Below are 20,766 nucleotides of genomic sequence, written 5' to 3' on the forward strand. Positions count from 1 at the left end.
GCAGGAACTCTGGTGTCATTAAGACTGAGAAAATATACCTTGCCATATCTGGTATGAATGGGTTAAGTAGGAGAAACCTTCTGAGTAATTATTTTAGGTAAACTGTATCTGGCCTACTTATTGTTATGTGGGACAATTGACCATTGTTTAAAATATAAATCTCTATTACTCTTGAGTTGGGACTTATTTTGACATCTTTTCTATCTATGATAGGTTGGTGACTGTATTTTCCCTAATCATCTGCCATGTGACCCTTTCATTATAGACTGAGTTTTGGATAAAGTATTTTCAAATTAAATTATGCAGTTTTGGATTTGTAATTCTTGGTAGTGATATTAAGTTTTTACTCATAAATAGTGTCTCAAAAATGATTAATGGTCATCAAGTGGTCTCCTCACTACTTTTTGTCTTACTGGCTATTTTTTTTTTTTTTTTAAGTTGTTAACGGATCTTTTATTTATTTATTTATATGTGGTGCTGAGAATCGAACTTAGTGCCTCACCCATGCTAGGCAGGTACTCTAGTACTGAGCTAAAACCCCAGCCTTACTGGCTATTTTAAGACAAATAGCTTAGAATATAAATATTTCTATTTTGTTTTTAATTATGACTATTAACCAGTATTTTAAAATATTAACTTGTAACTCATAATTTATCTTTCTACAGGATCCTACGTTGCGTACTAAACAGCCTATCCCAGCTGCCTATAACAGATATGACCAAGAAAGATTCAAAGGAAAAGAAGGCAAGTTGCTCCCTTTATTGTTGTGCTGACCTTGAGAGTTAGTATATTAAGGAGTCTCATGTTTAAGAGTAAGTGTTTGCAAAGTAACTTTATAGGCCAAATTTGGCTGTGGTTTTTTTAAAAATAGTTTTTAGTTGTCAATGGACTTTTATTTTTATTTATTTACATGTGGTGTTGAGATGGAACCCAGTGCCTCACACATGCTAGGCAGGCGCTCTACCACTGAGCCACAACCCCAGCCCTTACTGTTTTTTGTAAAAGTATTTTGTTTTTTTTAGAATACAGCCACATTTAATTCATGTTTAATTTGTGACAGCACAGTTGAGTTGTTACAGACCTTATGTAGCCTGCAAAGCTTTTGGCCTTTACAGAAAATTGGTAAACTCCTTGTTAGTAGTTTGGATTCTGGATCCAGATATGCTCGTGTCTGTTAATTTCTGTTGAAATTTTAATGTTACTTCAAGTGCATCCCATCTTAGTTTCCACTTGTTTGTAATTACAACACTAATAGTAATAGCACCTATCTCTTATTAGAGTTATGTTGGACATTAACCAGTTAATAAGGTCTTTAGAATAGGGTCTGGTATGTAAAAAACTATTTATTTTAGAATAGAGATTCTAGACATCAAATCATGTTTTCCATATTCTATTTAAAAAAAAATTTTGAGGGGTGGGGTGGGGTACCGGGGATTGAACTCAGGGGCACTCGACCACTGAGCCACATCCCAACCCATTTTTGTATTTTATTTAGACACAAGATCTCACTGAGTTGCTTAGCGCCTTGGGTTTGTTGAGACTGGCTTTGAACTTGCCATCCTTCTGCCTCAATCTCCCAAGCAACTGGGATTACAAGTGTGTGCCACTGTGCCTGGCTAAATTTTAAATACATACATTTAGAACTTCGGAAGCATAGTCTTGGAGCAATAGTGTGACCTCTATTTTGTGATGGCCCAAGGATATTTGGGCTAATATAATAGTGAGCCATTTCTATATTGGCAAGATGTTAGTGATAAAAAATAAAAAGGGCTGGTGATGTAGCTCAGTACCAAAACAAAACAATACCAAAACAAAACAATACAATATCAAACAGTACCAAAACAAAATAATAATAATAGAAAAATAAAAACATAAATAATACTGTGAGGTGAGACTAACATCAGTTCCTCTTGAGATCTTTATTCATCTTGATTTGATTTATGAAACTTTGAGGTAGAAGCACTGGAACTTTCACTTTACTATTTTCTGCATAATCTGAAATCTCCCTTAAGTTCCTTTAAAGGATGGTGATGTCTCAATGCAGTGAATTTTGTGTGCTGACTTCATACACTGAATAAATGCATACCATGAGTACATATCATAGAAAGATAGTATTTCATTATTTTATTCATTGTAGTGTTTTTCTTATGGAATAGATTAATATAAAGTAGCCTTCAGACAAAATCTGACACTTTATAGGCCAAACCAGCTGCTCTGTTTGTACACATAATATCATTTCTCTTTTTTTCTTCCCCGCTACAACTGCAGAATTCAGTAATTGTAACAGAGACTTTATGGCCTGCAGTATGTAAAATATTTATTATAGTCCCCTTCACAAAAAGCTATATTGGGATGATATCCATAAACTCTTATCATTATTTACAAGATTGTTTCCTACAAAATATATTATTTGTAACTTTGGTGCACAACTGTTTTTTTGACTTGAGGAATTCTCAATATTAGATGCTTTCAAGGGTATTGAGTATTAGCAAATATTTAGCAAATAATTTGGGGGTCATAAAGTATTTTATTCAGTCTCATTTTTGAACATAATCTCATGAACTTCTGTGCACTATACTTGTTAGTGTGTATTGATTATATTTTTTGAGACCAGTGTCTTAACGTTTTTATGTTTACAAGATTATAATGAACCTTTATATAAAGTAAATTGAAGACTTTGTTGTACTGTTGAACTTTGAGATATAATGGAAATTCTTACTTTAGTTTTTTTTATCTATCATATAATATCTAAAGTCTTAACAATAAACTGCTTTTCTTTGTAGAAACGGAAGGCTTTAAAATTGACACTATGGGTACCTACCATGGCATGACACTTAAATCTGTAACGGTAAGTCATTTTGATTATGGATAATATTTTATGTGAGATCCAGGTTATTTTATGTAAGTAGCAGATGTTGAGGAAGATTTTGGTCCTCATTTAATATTTTGTACTTGAAATATTTATCTAATAACCAATTGTGCTGGTGGATCTTGTGATTTATTATTTGATTGATGAGTGTTTTGTTTCTTTTTCCAAAACTGGTTTTGAGTATGTGTAAATGAAAACTGTTTGGACTAACTTGCAACTGGAATGATGCTGTGTAGAAATTATTATTTCTAGATGTTCTGACCAAGTAAAATTTAAGACTTTTAATTTTTATTTAAACCATGATGTAACTTGGTCCTGTAGAGCCTGAATCCTTTACTTTATTTTGCACACTAATTATTTTGCATACTTATGGCTCCAGAGTGTGGAGCTTTGTGCCTTTTATACTTTAAAACACCTGTGCCTATATTAGAAACAAATACCAAAGTTACTTTCATCTTTTCTTGTGTCATCAGATCTTTACAGACTCCATGTTGCATGGAATCATAATATATTTGCTATGAATTAAGATACATTTTTATATTCAAAATTGGCCATGCTTTAACTTAAGTTATTTCTAGAAGCAGGCAATATTGAGAATCTCATCAGAAAGTTAAAATTTTTATTTCTTTTTTAAACCTTCAAGGTGGGACTGGGTATGAGATATTTTGTTATATATTTGTTTTTAGATTATCAGACTTGTTTTTATATTACTGAAATTGTTTATGTACTCATTAGCACTTACATCACACCTTGTTTTAGAGGCTGGGCATGTACAAATGGGGACTTCTTTAAAGACATTAGTCAGAGAGGCCTTTCTGAGGAGATGACAGCCAAAAAGAGACCTGGCAGAAGAACATTTCCTAGAAGGCAAGGCAGTGGTCAGGACTGAGGCCCTATGGAGCAACAGCCAACAAGGCCAGTGTGTACAGTTAAGTGAAGGAGGGGGAAAGTGATAAGAAATTAGATACATCCATCTTTTGAGATTTGCCTGGTTTCTCCTGATTTTAAAATATAATTCATGGCTTGTAAGATTTAATTTAAATTCTTAAGTTATGTAGTTACTGATGTTTTCTTGGGGATAGAACTTGCTTACTGATTCAACCTTAAGTGATGATATCATACCTTTGAGGAACTGAATGAAGTTGCTTTCGTGGGTAGGCATTAAAGTTATTTTTGTTATTGTCATTGTTTTATTTCTTCCTTTCCCATTGCTCTGAAATGTCGTGGAGTGAGTTTGATTATTTGAGCTTCTATGTAAAGATAGTTTTTATAGTGGTGCTTTTGTACAGAGCAATGTTTTCTAAAATCCAAGAATATAAGTCTTTTTTTTGGGGGGGGGGGTGCCAGGAATTGAAATCACTTGGTCACTGAGCCACATCGCCAGCCCTAATTTGTACTTTTTATTTAGAGACGAGTTGCTTAGCTCCTTGCTGTTGCTGAAGCTAGTTTTGAATTTGCGATCTTCCTGTCTCAACTTCTCGAGCAAACGGGATTACAGACGTGTGCCACCATGCCTGCCTAAGAATATATTGTTTTAAAAAAATTTTGACCCCCTGCCCAAGAATATATTCTTAACTGAACGGTGTGAGAATGATAGTTTTTCGCTTCCTTATCAGAGACCTTGTTCTAAATATTCTTAAAAGAGGTGAATTTAAGGAAATTTATGCTATATGATTTTTAAAAGAGTCAGAAAAAGGTATTTTTTCAGGAATTCAGTAGCAAGACGAAAAATGATCAAATTGCTAGTAATTTTATTATTTCATCACCCATTTTGAATTTCTGTGCTGTTTTTGTCCTGATTTATATAGCAGTTATTGAAAGAGAATACAAGCAAGTTTGAACTTGAAAGCTTTGAAGATAATTGCTATTACTTTTTAAAAAATTATTTAGTTGTACCCCAAGCTTAGGCTTCTAATATATATATATATATATATTTTTTTAAGAGACAGAGAGAGAGAGACAGAGAATCTTAATATTTATTTTTTAGTTATCGGTGGACACAACATCATTGTTTTGTATGTGGTGCTGAGGATTGAACCCGGGCCGCACGCATGCCAGGCGAGCGCGTTACCGCTTGAGCCACATCCCCAGCCCCTAATATAATTTTTCTTCTTTTTTTTTTCTGTTTTGAAATTATTACTCTATTTGTGAGTTTGCAAGTTTGCCTACTTTCTTCTTAATTCTCTGGTTAAGAAAGTTTGTCTCTTGTAATATCCAGCCACACATACAAAGTTGTAAAATGTGATAAAAGGCTTTGTTTCTCACGTTGTGACTTCCTTTCTAAGATATTAATTCATTTTTGCTACCTTTATTTTTCAGTTTTATTGTGCTTAGTTAATAGAAATTAAAATGAGTCCAGGGTTAATCTACATATCTTTTAAGTTAAACATCAGTGTTCTAGTAGATGAAAGACTAAATCAACAAGTTGGCAATTTTAATACAAATGTGTTTTTTCCCTGAAGTTGTCAGAGAGAAGGGCGTGTGTTTTGGTAATCCTATTTCATAAGAATCATAAATTATTGAAATTTGTTAAGGACATAACAAGGCCCAGGCAGGGTTTTGTTAATATACAAACAGTACTTTATTGAAATTAAAGCTGAGCCATTTTTAAGATTACAAATTTGTATATTGAATATATATGGTTCACTTTTTTTCTTTTGAGAAGGAAGGCAGGGGTTGTCTCACCTGTGTTGCCCAGACTGGTCTTGAACTGTTAGGTTCATGATTCTCCTGTTTTAGCCTTCTGGGTAGGTGGGACTACAGGTGTGTGCTACTATGCCCAGCTTCTAATTGACTTTTTTTCAATTAGCATTAATTGAGCCTCGGATAAACCTCATTGGCTACGATACTGCCACTGCGCAAAGCTACTTTTTTTGACAGGACATAAAATGTGTTTTATAGTAAAGGTTTCAGAGGCACAAGTCATGAAATTGTTGAGTTGTTAGAAAGCTTTTCTGAGCTGGGAGCATTCCCCCCAAAAGTATTACTTGGATTTTGTAATGTTTAAGAAAATAGTAACTTAGCCAAATTTTGTGGTACAGTGTGTCTGTCTGTGTGTGTCTGTCTCTCTGTCTCTCTGTCTCTCTCTCTCTCTGTCTCTGTCTTTCTCTTTCTTTTGTACCTGGGATTGAATCCAGGGTTTCTTAACAATTGAGCCACATAGCAGCCCTTTTATTTTTTGAGACAGAGTCTCACTAAGTTGCTCAGGACCTTGCTAAGTTGCTGAGGCTAGTCTTGAACTTGGGATCCTCCTGCCTCATTGTTTTTAATGTTTGAATATCTAAGTTGGAATATAAATGTATGCTTCTTTTAAAAACAAAAGAAAACGTCTTTCCAAAGTTTATTTGCTACCAGAGTTTGCCCTTTTCCTTCCACTTTTTGGGGAACATTTTTGAAAAGAATTAGTTTTACAAGGAATCAGGTTAAATAAAACTATCCTAGAATTATGGTTGAAAATAGAAAACTTTCTTAGGAGAAAATACATATAAGTTTTCATGTATTCCTTTTGTGGAAAAGCCATCTTAGACTAAGAAAATGTTAGTTGACATTGCTTTTTATTATTAAAATAAATAGATGAAGATACTATTTTTCTTATTTGATAGTAGCAAGGAGCCTAACTCTAGTTCTGTTGGAGAGGGTATAAAAAGCTACAATCCCAGTTGACTCTTGTTTACAGAAATTTGGCAATTGCATTAAGAATCACTTCATTTTAACCTCCATAGTTTGTTCAGGTACCAAGGTTATAAATTCTAACCCCTATTTGTTAACTTTTTTTCCTTTCTTGTTCAGTTTCATTAACTCTTTTTAAAAATATTTATTTTTTTTGTTGTAGTTGGACACAATACCTATTTTTTATTAATTTTTTTATGTGGTGCTGAGGATCGAATCCAGGGCCTCACATGTGCTAGGTGAGCGCTTTACCGCTGAGCCACAACCTAAGCTTAACTTTTTTTTTTAATTCTAATTTGTTATATATGACAGCAGAATGCATTTCAATTCATATTTCACATATGAAGCACAATTTTTGGTGTCTCTGGTTGTATACTCATTGACTCTTAATCACCTTATTATCTTCATTTTTGAGAAAGCATTTTGTACCTTGAAATCTTAAAGACTGAAAGACATATTAGCTCTTATTATGTAGATCAGATTTAGTAGTTCTTACCATAAGTGTTTTATGGGAAACCATTTTCTTGATAGTAAATTTAGATTTCTAGTATTTGTGTTAGAGGTGTATTAGTGTCACCATCACCTTAACACTTTTGGAGAGATTTAGAGAATCTTAATCTCTCAACCAGGTTGTCTTCTTTGTTTGAGGGGTCGGGGTTGGGGTACTAGGGATTGAACCCAGGAGCACTCAACCACTGAGCCACATCCCCAGCCCTATTTTGTATTTTATTTAGAGACAAGGTCTCACTGAGTTGCTTAGTGCCTCGCCTTTGCTGAGGCTGGCTTTGAACCCACAAACCTCCTGCCTCAGCCTCCCGAGCTGCTGGGATTATAGGCGTGTGCCACTACTCCTGACCAGGTTGTGTTTTTAAAGCAGGAATACATACATTAGTAACCTCTGCACTCTATCACTGTTAGGTAAAGCTTCTTTCCTTCTCATTTGGTTGTTTATTAATTTATTCTTCATTTCTTCTTGGGTTATCATGGAAGTAATGTATAGTAGCACAAATGTTCTGAAATTTTCTAGAACCCAGGCCAACTGAAATGGAGATAATTGCTTAAGGTATTCTTCCTTGGGGCTCTCTTTCCCTTTCTCACTTCTTCTTTTCCTGTGTTTCTTTAGCAAATATTGTTTGAACACTTGCTCTTTGCCATGCGATATCCTGGTGTCTATCAGAGGTGAACAAAACCATATGTGTTCTCATGAGCTTGATTTTATGGTCTAGTGTGGCAGAGACATTAGTCAGTGACTTGAATGTGATGTGAATATATCGAGTGTGTAGAGGTGTACATTATGCCAGGAGACCCTAAAATTAAGGAATTTGTTACAGGAGTCAACAAATACTTCATTCAGGAGATATTACTTGGAGACAAGAGCTGAAGTGTCTTAAAATAGGAATTAACTTGTCAGGAAAGCATATTTTAGGAACAGGAAATAAAAAGTAAGATTAAAAGCTCTGTGATAGGAAAGAATATGGCAATAAAGAGAAGACTTTTTTGGCTTTTGTGAAGATTTTAAGAATGCCTATAGGAAAATTTCTTCTTAAGAATTAGAACAACCTACTTGTTCAAAATGTCAGTGCATTTTCCTGTGTGTCTCGTTGAACATACTTTGAGGTCATTCATTGTGCCCATGCAAATATGGCTCCAAATATGTTAGATGTCTGTTGTAGTTTAAAATTTAGCTTACTTAATATTTTAGTCAGTGTTTTTGCTGCAGTGACTAAAAGGACCCAACCAGCACAATTGTAGAGGGGGAAAAGTTTATTTGAGAGTTCACAGTTTCAGAAGTTTCAGTCCATAGACAGCATGCATGTTCCATTCCTCTGGGCTCAAGATGAGGTTTTACATCATGGTGGAAGAGTATAGCAGATCTAAGCAGTTCATGTGATGATCAAAGACTTCATTCTCTATGTACAAACATTTACTCCATATCCTCAACTTCAAGGAAACAGTTCCTTCAGCCACACCCTCCCTGCCTCCAGTCACCACTCAGTTAATAGCATCAAGGAATCAATCGTTCACTGATTAGGTTAAGGCTATATCTCAATAATTTCTCCTCCAAACCTTTTTGCATTGTTTCACATGTGAGCTTTTGGGCGACACCTCACAACCAAACCATAACATTTACTGACACTTAAAAAGAGTTTATTACATAAACAATCTAGATTTCCAGTTTCCTGACTAGCTATGGGATCCATAGTCTCATGGCACCAGCCACATCTATCCCAAGAGTGGCTGTTTTGCTTTCTTTCCATTTATTTATTTAGGTACCAGGGATTTAATCCAGGGGTATGTAATCATTGAGCCACATTCCCAGCCCTTTTTAATATTTTATTTATAGCAGGGGGTCTTACCCGGTTGCTTAGGACCTCCCTAAGTTGGTGAGGCTGGCTTTGAACTGAACTCATGATCTTCCTGCTTCAGCTTCCTGCCTCAGCCTCCTGAGCCTTTGGGATTACAGACATGAGCCAACACACTTGAAATCTTAAGAATATTATACTTGAAATAATTTAAAAAACTTAGTTATCTTAATATTTCAGGGAACAGAGTGGCTTTATCCTGTTTCAGTCTGAGATGTATGTGTACCCCTAAAACACAATAAAACATTTGGTTTCACTTGAATGTGTGTATATATACATATATGTATATATATTTAAATAAAAGGTAAAAATTAAATACTGTATAATCCCATCATCTCTCTTAAGCTTTTGGATGATAGCTTTATTAATTTCTACCTGATACCCTAATATTTCAGTATTAATATTAGTAATTTTATGCAGTTTAAAAATTATGTCTTCATTTTTATAGATTTTTCTAAGAAGCTATCACTAAATTGCATAGACATATTTTCCCCTCTGTTCTCATAAAACATCTCTTTTAAAAAATTTATTTATTTTTTTCACATCTTCGTACGTGGCATCTCTTGAATAGTAATTTTCCCCTAGTGATTTTCCCAGCAGCAGATTTTTTTGTGGGGGGAGGAATGCTGTTTATAGATTTGGGCTGTGTCTTGATATGAGGTAAAAATAAGAGAGAATTTTCTGTTATGATTTGTTGCAGCATGTTAGACGTTGGCTTTTCTTAATCTGAAAAGTGGTTTAACTTACTTAGGGAGTTGTTTTGAGGTTTAAGTGTGTACTGGTGTACCTTCTTTAGTATTATCCTTAGTGCTGTTTGATTGTAGCATGGAATTATTTGTAGTTATTGCAGACATTTTTTGCATTAAGTGTATATTATAGACTTTTTGTACCCAGTAGTACATATAACACTTTTAAAAAGTTGCCTAGTATTTGGAGGGGGTGGGTGTTGATCTTATTGCACTGATACCTTCTTTGTGGTAAGAGGTGTTAGAATCCAATTTAACCTTACTGGGCTGGGGATGTGGCTCAAGCAGTAGCGCACTCGCCTGGCATGCATGCGGCCCGGGTTCGATCCTCAGCACCACATACCAACAAAGATGTTGTGTCCACTGAGAACTAAAATATAAATATTAAAAATTCTCTCTCTCTCTCTCTCCTCTCTCACTCTCTCTTTAAAAATAGTAAGGTTAAATTTTTTTTTTAATCAGCATAATCAGCATTTAGATGTTAATATACTTCCAGAAAAATAAATTTTACCAACAGAATATATTAACAGGTGTCAATTTTAATACATGTAAGCTGAAGGTAATTTTTATAAGGTTTTTCAATTTATATATCTTACTGGCATTTATTAAGAATCCAATGCATACTGTATGGTATTTTTGGTATAAGCCTGTACAGTCAAAGTCCATTAATTTAGCTTTGCATTTCATTGAAGAGTAATTTTTGGACGACCTAAAACATCTTAGGAATTTTAGTAAGATCTTTTGCGTAATCTTTAGTAATATCTGTAGCATAACCTTTAAAAATCAATTTTTTAATGACCATTAGTTAATGACATGATCACAAAATTGAGACTTAGTTTGAAAGTGTAGGCAAAGTTATTATTGGCATAAGTCAGGAGTAATCTAGAAGTCATGGCACAATTCTTCATTTACAAACTTGACATCACCTGTCTCACTGTGTTTTTAATATTAATTATTGTAAGAATAGGAGAAAATATATATCCATGTATGAATATGGCATAAAGAATCCCACTGATATGTATAATTCCAACAGCACTTTAAAAAAAGTGAACATAGGTGGTCCATTGGTAGATACTGAAGAGCCAAAAAAAAAAAAAGGAAAAATAGAAATTAGTTTGGAAATATGATGATATTTTCTTAACATGAAATTTCAGTATGATTATATATTCTTTAAAATTTTTTTGCATTGTAGATGGTCAGAATGCCTTTATTATATTTGTTTATTTTTATGTGGTACTGAGGATTGAATCCAGTGCCTCATGCATGCTAGGCAAGTGCTCTGCAACTGAGCTACAGCCCTAGCCCTGATTATATATTCTTTTAATTGTAGTTTTGTGCATTAATGCTGTAATTATATATATGACTCTCAGAATTACACAAAAGTAGATTTTAATTTTTGTTTAGCTTATTATTCTCTCAAACATACTACAATAGATTTTAAAATTTCTATTTACCTGCTTGGCATGACTTTAATCCATTAAATTTTAACAAAATTAATATCATTGTTAAACATGTTTTATCACTCAGTTTAGTTTTATGTATTTCCTTTCTTATTTTGAGAACAGAGGTTTAATCTTTAATATTTTCTTTAATTTCAGTGATAGATGATTTGAATCATTTTATTCATATGAAAACGTAGTGTATTTAATGACGTTTTATGTGTGGATATTTATATATATTCTTGATAGATACTTTTCTGTTAACTGTTATTAACTATAGCATAACCTTTAAAATCAATTTCTTAGTGACCATTTAGTTAATGACATGATCACAAAACTGAGACTTATTTTAATTTGCTTTATTAGTTTCTAGGTCTTCATAAATTCATTAAAATTATCCATGAATTTTCAATTTTTTATATTATTTCTGCATACAAATTATTTTCTTATTTGTTTTATTATTTTTGTCTTCGTATTTATTGGATTGTCTAGTTAGTTCATCTCCTCCCTTTTCCCCTCCCCTGTATCACCAAACCTCATTTGATCTTTAATTCTAAGTTTTGGTTTCTTTTCCAGGTCTTTTTCTTGATGGATGTTTCTTTTAGTGTTGTTCTTCTTGTCTTTCCTGCTTCTCATGTTCCTCTGTGAGTGATTGTTCCCATGTTAATTTTAAATATCTGTTTTTAAACACTGATTTGCTTCTGATCAGGACAGGACAGATCTTATTATTTATAAACTAAGTTCTTATTTGAATTTCCAGAATGGTACTTTGCTGTGAATAAGTCGAAGATGCATTACTTTGAAATATTTAGAAATGGAAACTGCATAAGATCTTATTTTTTAATTGAAGACAAACGTTATGCCTTAGAACTCATTTGTTTTACTGTTGAACTTGTGTTTATGGTGTCTTTAAAGAATTCTTTTTTTTTTTTTTAGTTGTAGTTGGACACAGAACCCCTTTATTTTATTTACTTATTTTTATATGGTGCTGAGGATTGACCTTGCTAGCCAAGTTGCTAAGTCACAACCCCAGTCTCTTTATGGTGTCTTTGATAAAATCCTTGCTCTTTGTCTTTAGATTTTGCAACAGTATGCTAGTTCAAGTGTACGTATATTTTAAAATTAAGTCAATTGAACATTTTTTATAAGTTACAAGTATAAAGAATTAATTCCATCTTTTACTATCTACAGTGAATTCTGAACACTATTGCTCCTATAATTATTGTCCTCCCCAAATTTGATAGTTATTTATTTATTTAGTATTGGGGATTGTTCTCAGGGATGCTTCACTGCTGAGCTGAACTTCAGTTCTTTTTATGTTTTATTTTGAGACAGGGTCTTGGTAAGTTTCTGAGGGTCCTGCTGAGTTGCTGATCCTCTTACCACATTCTTTCAAGTTGTTGGGATGATAGACTTGGGCCATAGCGTCTGGTTTAGATTTGGTATATTTAGATAGATGCTTCTTTTCTGCTGGTATCTTTTCTGTCTTATATCTGTTGCTCTAAATATTCTGAAATTAAATTCCTAATATAATTAAACACACCAAATTTAAGAACTAAAGTTTAACTAGCTCTTTGATCTTTCAGAAGTTTCTGAATTCTGACTTCTGTTATATAGATGGTTTTAGTTTTCTTTATAAAAATATGCACCCTAAATTTCAGTTTCTGATATGATTTTATGTCAACAGTTTACTTTAAAACGGCATACAAAATATTCTGTAGCCTCTTCAGGAATTGCTGAGTATTCAATAAGTGGAATAACATAACCAGTCATTATGATAGTAAGTTTGTAGGAACATCATAATTTACCAAGAACTTTGGTATGTTATTGTTTTTCCCTATAAGAGTTACTTTAACAATAACAGAAAATAAAACTTTAAAAATTTAACTATTTAAATAAATTAATATTGGTAAATGATTTTTAGAAATCTGGATTCAGTGTAATATATGTTAATGATTTAACACTGTGATAAATTAGTGGACGTCAGTTTTGTGGAAACCTTTGATATATATTGGAATTATTCTTAATTTCTTAATTTTTTTGAGTTATTAGTATTTTTGAAAGGTTTCTATAATTTTTTAAAGCTTTAATCATTAGTGTAAAGGTTATAGTGTAGTACATTTTATGGAAACATGTTTCAGCATGTTACACTAACATTATTACATTTATGTTTTACATTGGACCGAACACTCTTGTAGATAGATCACTAAAGACAAATCCATAGTCACAATGTCCTTTTTTAGGTACCTGAATAATTTTTGTCACCATGTTTATTATGTAACCAAGGCTAAATAACTGCTGATCTTTAGCAACCCTGCAGAAGGTTATTTTTGTTAGGGGAAGATAAGCTGCTTTGAATTTGTCTCATAGGATGGCATTACTTTAGTAACTTGTCGTGGTTTACAGAAACACTGAGGAACTGGGTAATGTTAGTATACCATGAGAGATTAATCAAGCTTATGAAAATAACATCTGAAATAAAATGTTGGTTAGTTAATTTATAGTGAGCAGTGTAATTGCCAAGAGTACTGGATGTTCAGATCCTATTATCTAGCACATGCAGATTCTCTGTGTAAAGAAGTTAACACTGAAAGTTCTGGTATAGTTTATAGTTGTATAATAATCTTTCACATGTTTAGTGATATTCAAGTGGTCTGATATCTGCACATCTTCATTAAAGAAAGATCTGTTGCAAGGGCACGGTGTGCTTTTTGCTTTGGATAGTTCTTCCATAGGCTTTGTCTTCATTTGCAATTGTGACTTTGTTCCTTGTTGTCATGTCTAAGTATTCTCCAAATATTACGATGTGTTTCTTTAGATATGTAGTAGATTGATGTGTTTTGTTAGATGTGTAGTAGATTATTTATTCAACATTAGGACTAGCATCCCTTTCTATTTTGTCAGAAAGTTTTCTGGAGGGAACTAGCACTTTTGAATTAAAAATTCATAATTAGATATCAAAAGAATTTGATTTATCACAAAAAATGTATAGGAGTGGTAGAATTTCATTGCTTCATGTCTGAACTGTAGATCTAGGATTAGTCATTTAATTTTGTTGATATGAAGAAGAGAGAAGGACAAGGATTTACTAGTGGATTTCAGAAATCACTTATGTGTACCTTTTGTGTATACGTTGATAATAAAATTGGTGAGGCTAATTAAATCCTACCCTCCCAATTATTTGGTAATTTCAGTGCTACAAAGACACTAAAATTTGTTTTCTTTGCAAAAAGTACAGATGGAGGTATCATATGAGTACCATTGTAGAAGACTATATGACATTATAAGTAGATATATAATCATTTTGTGATGGGATGAACATTTTATACAGCTTCATGATGGCATCATTAAAAGATTCTCCTTTCACATATTTATTTGAAAGAGGTGTGTGTGTGTGTGTGTGTGTGTGTGTGTGTGTGTGTGTGTGGTATAATTGTGAACTGTAAAGAATATATAGGAATGATTGGTGGATTGTATGGAAAGTTTCTTTTCACATTTTATTCAGTTGGTTATAGTTTATATATGAATTATTTAGTGAAATTATCAGAACTATTTTTAGTAATAAAAGAGTTTCTCCTCTGTCTCTTTCTTCTTCTCTCAAACACACACTTCCCTTTTCCTCTCACATATGGATAAATAATATTGATAAAAATGTGGTGGAAATCTCATACTTAAATATGCTAACTTTATTGAAACCTACCATTTTCATTTAGACTCTTATTTACTATGTGGTATTGATTTTTTTTTTGCATTTGCCAAAAATATAAAGCAAGTTTATCTTTTACCATATATGTATTTTACATGTACATTCTGTTTTGCCTTCTACATTTAGGTTAATTTCATTAAGAAACAGTCATCAGGACTCTAACAAAAGCTTATTTCCAAAACGATTTTAGTGTTCCTCTTAGCTGAGCTCTTAGAAATTTTAGCATGAAATTGTTTTTAATGAAATTAAAGAAATGAAGAGTCAGGTGTGAATAAAATAAGTAGAGATAATTTTCATGGTTTAAATGTATTTTCACTATTGCTTTACATTTTCTAGTCTGCACTAATATAAAAAGTTTAAATGAAACAATTTAAATAAAAGATTAGCAAACATTTTCTAAAAAGGGCTAGAGAGTAAATACTTTAAGAGTTGCAGACCATTAGACAAAATTGTTTAGGTTCTTCTATAATGTTAGTCAAATTTCCCCCAGATTTAATGGTAAATGTAACAATAATATATGATAATAGTCTGTAGTATAGATTTACTGATGAGAAGAATGGCATTTCTTTTTGGGGGAGAGGATAACATTTTACTTAATTGGGATTCAGTTAAGTTTCCTATCACCAAAAGTCACTGTAAGCATTCATCATTAATGTTGTCCTATTTTATGTATTTTATCTTTTAATAAAAAAATCTTTTTTGGGGCTGGGCACAATGGCACGAGCCTGTAATCCCAGTGGTTTGGGAGGCTGAGACAGGAGGATCATGATTATAGAGCCAGCCTCAGCAAAAGCAAGGCACTAAGCAACTCAAGTGAGACCCTGTCTCTAAATAAAATACAAAATAGGGCTGGAGATGCCTGCCCCAGAAAAAAATCTTTTTGAATAGAGACATACTGGTAAATATCATATTTCATGAGCACATGACATGAATTGGGCACATTCACTTCTTGGAAGATATTTGTAGTATTCTACTAAAGTATTTTGTCAGTATATTCCTTTTGAGCATGTCATTTTATTGCAGATATATTTTTGCCAATGGAAGCTTATTTGGAAATTTTCCAAATAAAGGAACTTTGATAAATAGCAATTTCTGTCATATTTATATATTGAAGTTAAAGAACCCACCTGAATTTTAGTTTTAGTTTGGAAAATATATTTGCTGCAGATTTTGTGAGAATTATATTCTCATTTCTTGTTCTAACAGCATTGGATGTATATAAAGCAACTTGAGATTACCTATGTTTCAGTTATCTTCAAATTGACAATAATGAATTTCTTTTGTAATCTGTTTTGTCTTGTAATTCAAGTTGAATTGTTTAAAAAACAAATTTTGATACAGATCAAGTCTGTAGCAAAATCTAGTTTTCAAAGCCATTTAGTATTTGATGCAGTTGATAAGGTTGTTTTTTTCTTTTTTTTTTTTAAATATATTTTTAGTTGTTGATGGACCTTTATTTTATTTATTTGTATGTGGTGCTGAGAATCGAACCCAGTGCCTCACACATGCTAGGCAAGTGCTGGACCGCTGAGCCACAACCTCAGCCCCAGGTTGGATGTTTTCATACAGAAAAATTTAAATTTTGGTCTTAAACTGAAAACAACAACAACAAAAAACCACAATGAAACTTTCTTACCTCCCAGCTACTCAGGAGACTGAGGCAGGAAGATCGCAAGTTTGAGGCCAGCATGAGCAAAGTTTTTGCTACTGATAAACTGTTTGACTGCTATGTGGTAGAACACATTAAGATTATTTCTAACAAAAATTCATGGAACTAATGTGGATTAAATCTAAAAAAGTAAATGAAGTTTCCTACTGATGCTAATGGCTCAATAATACATGGTAAATACAAATATTTTTGAAAAGTACCTATTGATAAAGTATCAGGCTTTCAACACCCTAACCCTAACCCATTTTTTTTTTTTTTTGAGTTTTGTGAATTTATGGTTTCTGCTCCACAAATGTATTTACCACTGTGTGTTGTAACACATCTCAACTGATGGCACTACTGGTTGTATTTCATTCCTGTTTTCTGAACTTAGAAATTATTCTTGCCTGTAGTTGTTTTATGTAGATTATTTGTAGGACCTAATAGTTTGGTCACTTCCAAACATGACATTGACTTATCAAATAAACAACAACTTAGTGACATCAGTAACATTTGTTAACTTAGCAACTTAGCAAAATAAAACAAAACCAAAACAATCATTCACCTTGACTTTTGACTATCAATGTTGCACCCAGTGTCTTCAACTCTTCAAGCAGTAGGTCTCTATACCAGTCCCAGGTTGGTTTTCCCTGGGTATATTTCTTATGGCTGTTTCAATCAAATACAATTTTGTTAACTTACTATAAGTAAACTAAATATTCTTTACTTGGCTCAGAAACTTTCTTTGAAGCCTCATTCTAACTTTTTAGTTTTTGTGAAGAAGTTCTGTTGTGATGAGACACTCCATTTTATCTATATATTTATTTGTTTATAGTTGTATATGGACACAATGCCTTTATTTTATTTGCTTATTTATATGTGGTGCTGAGGATTGAACCCGGGACCTCACACATGCAAGGCAAGCACTATACCACTGAGCCACAACCCTAGTCCCAAGATACTCCATTTTAAATTTTCCATTTTTTCCCAACCGTTGCTTTTTGTGAGTTGAGAATGTTGTGGTAAGTGTTTAGTTTGGTAATATTTGCATATGGTATATTGTATTCTTTTAGCTCAGGTCACTATCATTGCATAGTTCATTAACAAAAACGTACATTTCACTGTGCCTTAAGAACATACTTTTTTTCTTGTTTTGGATTAATGGGTATTGCACCAGTAATTTAAAAAAAAGAAAAGAAATCTAAACATTGAAAAAATTGACACACAAAATGATATGATGTTACATTCATTCAATAAATGTTTATTGTGTGCCTATTGTATGCTAGGCATTATTGTAGGCCTTGGGAGGGAGGAAAAACAAAGCAAACAAACAAAAAACTAAAAAACAGCAATAGATGCTTTTTTGAGGATTAAAATAGGGTGAGGTAATATAGCTTAATTCTTATGATCTGTAGTATGCTAGCTGGCATTGCTACACCTGGGAGCAAAACATGAGATTTTTGTTTCTGTCAGCCTAATCCTGGAACCTTGCCCAGATCCCTGCTTGCTCGATTAGGCTGCTATTTCTACCCAGTTTGATGAAACTGCATAAAATTTCTTTTTACTTTTTCCATATTTGTCTGTTTCTTACTTGGGCAGGTGACCAAAATGGCCAGCCAGGGTCCAGGCTAATATACCTGGACCAGGCTGCTGATTACAGTTTCTGTTTCAAGTAGTTCTCTCTGCTGGTGCCATGCAAAGGCAGTCCATACATAGACAATAGACAAATTAATTAATTTGGCTACATTACAATTAAGCTAGCAAAATTTGAGTTTTATGTGATTATTAACATAACTTTTTTTTCCTCTTGTTCCCCTACTCTCCCAACAATAAATATAAAAAGCATTTTTGGCCCATGGACCATATAAAAGCAGATACTGTCCTGGATTTGGCTAATAGATTTTGTATGTCAACTCTTAATTTTTATTAACTGACTCTAGAAGACAGTAATTTTTCTACTCATTTATGTATTAATACTAGTTGAATTTCATGTCCTTAGGGATTGATATTTAGATGAATTTTAGGAAGGATCTTATATAGACACACATTTGGCACTTACGTATTAAGTAAGAGTACTTAGTGTAAAGAGTGGTGGCAGTTATTGCCTGTCTATTATAGTTAAAATAAAATCATGTTATTTAATTTAGGAGATGTATAATTATTAAATAAAAATTGTTTATGAGTTAGGATTTATACTAAAAGTAGTGATTTATACCAAAAAATGTAGTGACAACATATGATCTTTGGGGAACAAAGTTAAAGGAATTTTGTTTTTGTCTGTCATCCAGGCTCAGAAAAGACTAAATGCAAAGGCAAAGCATCACTTAATACTGAAGGAACATGTAGTTTATGAATAAATCTTCTTTTTTTTTTTTTTTTTTTTTAGCTGTAGATGGACACAGTATCTTTATTTTTACATGGTGTTGAGGATTGAAAGTAGAGCTCCACACATGCAAGGCAAGCGCTCTACCACTGAGTTACAACACCAGCCCTGAATAAATCTTTTCTAATCCTGAATTTTGCTTAAAGCTAAGTAGAATTGATTTCTGTCCCTCCTTCCCTCCCTTCCTTCTTTTTGGGTATGAGGGAGTGAACACAAAGGTGCTTTACCACTGAGCTATATCCTACCACTTTTTTATTTATTTTGAGACAAAGTCTTGCTGAATTGCTTAGACTGGTTTGAACTTGAGACCCTCTTGCCTCATCCTTTCCAGCTGCTAGGATTACAGGTGTGTGCCACTGTGCCCAGTGTAGAATTGATTTTTGTTTTTATTTTTATTAACACTAATGAAAGAATGTATAGAACTCTGCTAAGACATTCTTTTGAGTTCTGACAACATATGATCTTTGGGGAATAAAGTTAAAGGTATTTTGGTTTTGTCTGTCATCCTGGCTCAGAAAAGACTTTAAAATGCAAAGACAAAACAGCAGTTGATTAGAGAGGTTCTGTTGAGTTATGTGGCACATTAGGAGAACAGGACAATATAAATAGGCATAGGGAAAAAGAGAGGATTAGTAAGTTCTCCTTCTTCCAGGTTGTAGAACCTTGTTAGTGTTTCTGCGTTAAATATACTGAGACTGGAGAATTATGTGGCTCACCCCATTTATACAAATGGAACGGACTTCTTTTCATTTAATGATATCTCTCTCTCTCTCTTTTTTTTTTTTTTTTACAACCTAGAAACCATCTGCTATGACTTGATTGCCTAAATACAGCACATCCTCATCCTCCCATCCAAGCATTTTGTTTTCTACCAGTCAGGAAAAGTACAGTGGTCTGGCAGTGTATCCTTCATGTGTATTTGCAGCTACCTAGCTTCCCTCTTTTCCCCTACCCCATGATCTGAATGTTCTTAAGTGTCATAAATATAAAGCCTAAGCTTAATCAGTACTTGCTAGTTTAAGACTATAAGATTATTTTTCCTAAACCATTGCTATTTCTATTGCCAAGATGTACTAGTTTGATCAAAGACTAATTTTCTACATCCAGACAGCAGATATAATGGAATCTAGGTTCTCTTTTTTCTTTGAAATGATTACATGAGTGCCATTGGACAGAGTGCTTTCTTATAAGATATTGTGAATAATACCATAGCAAGTTTTAATGATTCCTGCTGTCCTTACTGAACATCTTAAGGAAAGAAGAGGTAAATCTCTAGTTATCTTTCACCTTCATCAGTTAGATCGTGGCCTAGAACATCACTGAATAAAGGGACATTTTTCTCTAATTTACTGATAGGTAGCACTTCTTTTTTCTTTCTCCTGGGGGGCTTCTTTTTTTGCGAAGCAGCTACCAAAAGGGTTGCCTTTCTCTTTTTTTAATTGTTTGATATTTCAAACTTAATTAGAAAAATAGCACATGATCTGCCCAATATACAGATTCTATAATTTCCATTTTGTAAACAATTCTTATATCTGTTCTCTTTCACTGTTTTTTTTTGAAGTATTTTAAAGCAAAATCCAGAGACTGTCATTTTATTTTGTTTTTCACAATATCTTTATTTTATTTGTTTATTTTTATGTGGTGCTGAGAATCGAACTCAGTGTCTCACATGTGCGAGGCAAGCACTCTGCTACTGAGCCACAACCCAGCCTCAGAGATTGTCATTTTATTGTACATATTTTGCATCTCTATAAAATCTATAGACTTTTAAAAAAACTTTCAAAAAACAGCCACAAGCCATTATTGCACCTTACAAAATGATTAATAATATGTTGATATTTATTTATTTATTTTTTATTTCTCTGATATTTCTGAAAAAGGTCTTATTGTAGTGTACCTGTTGGAAATAGAACCCAAACAGGTGACACAAGTTGAATTTAGTT

At 33.0% G+C, this 20,766-nt stretch overlaps 1 protein-coding gene and 1 pseudogene across 2 annotated transcripts in view; one reads left to right on the forward strand and one right to left on the reverse strand.

Moving 5' to 3' along the window:
* Cdc73 (cell division cycle 73) overlaps positions 1 to 20,766 on the forward strand; it is a 116,975-nt gene that overhangs the window by 30,155 nt on the left and 66,054 nt on the right. For both annotated transcript variants that reach the window (XR_013426452.1, XM_005335354.4), the window contains exons 9-10: positions 666 to 744; positions 2,784 to 2,848. Coding sequence is in view for 1 of the 2 variants with exons in the window: in XM_005335354.4 (XP_005335411.1) it covers positions 666 to 744; positions 2,784 to 2,848 (144 nt within the window). In the remaining variant the exon portion in view is untranslated. The remainder of the gene's footprint in view (positions 1 to 665; positions 745 to 2,783; positions 2,849 to 20,766) is intronic.
* LOC120887754 (U4 spliceosomal RNA) lies at positions 5,657 to 5,735 on the reverse strand (annotated as a pseudogene).

This window comes from Ictidomys tridecemlineatus, chromosome 10 (assembly GCF_052094955.1).
Source record: "Ictidomys tridecemlineatus isolate mIctTri1 chromosome 10, mIctTri1.hap1, whole genome shotgun sequence".
In the NCBI taxonomy this organism is placed as follows: Eukaryota; Metazoa; Chordata; class Mammalia; order Rodentia; family Sciuridae; genus Ictidomys; species Ictidomys tridecemlineatus.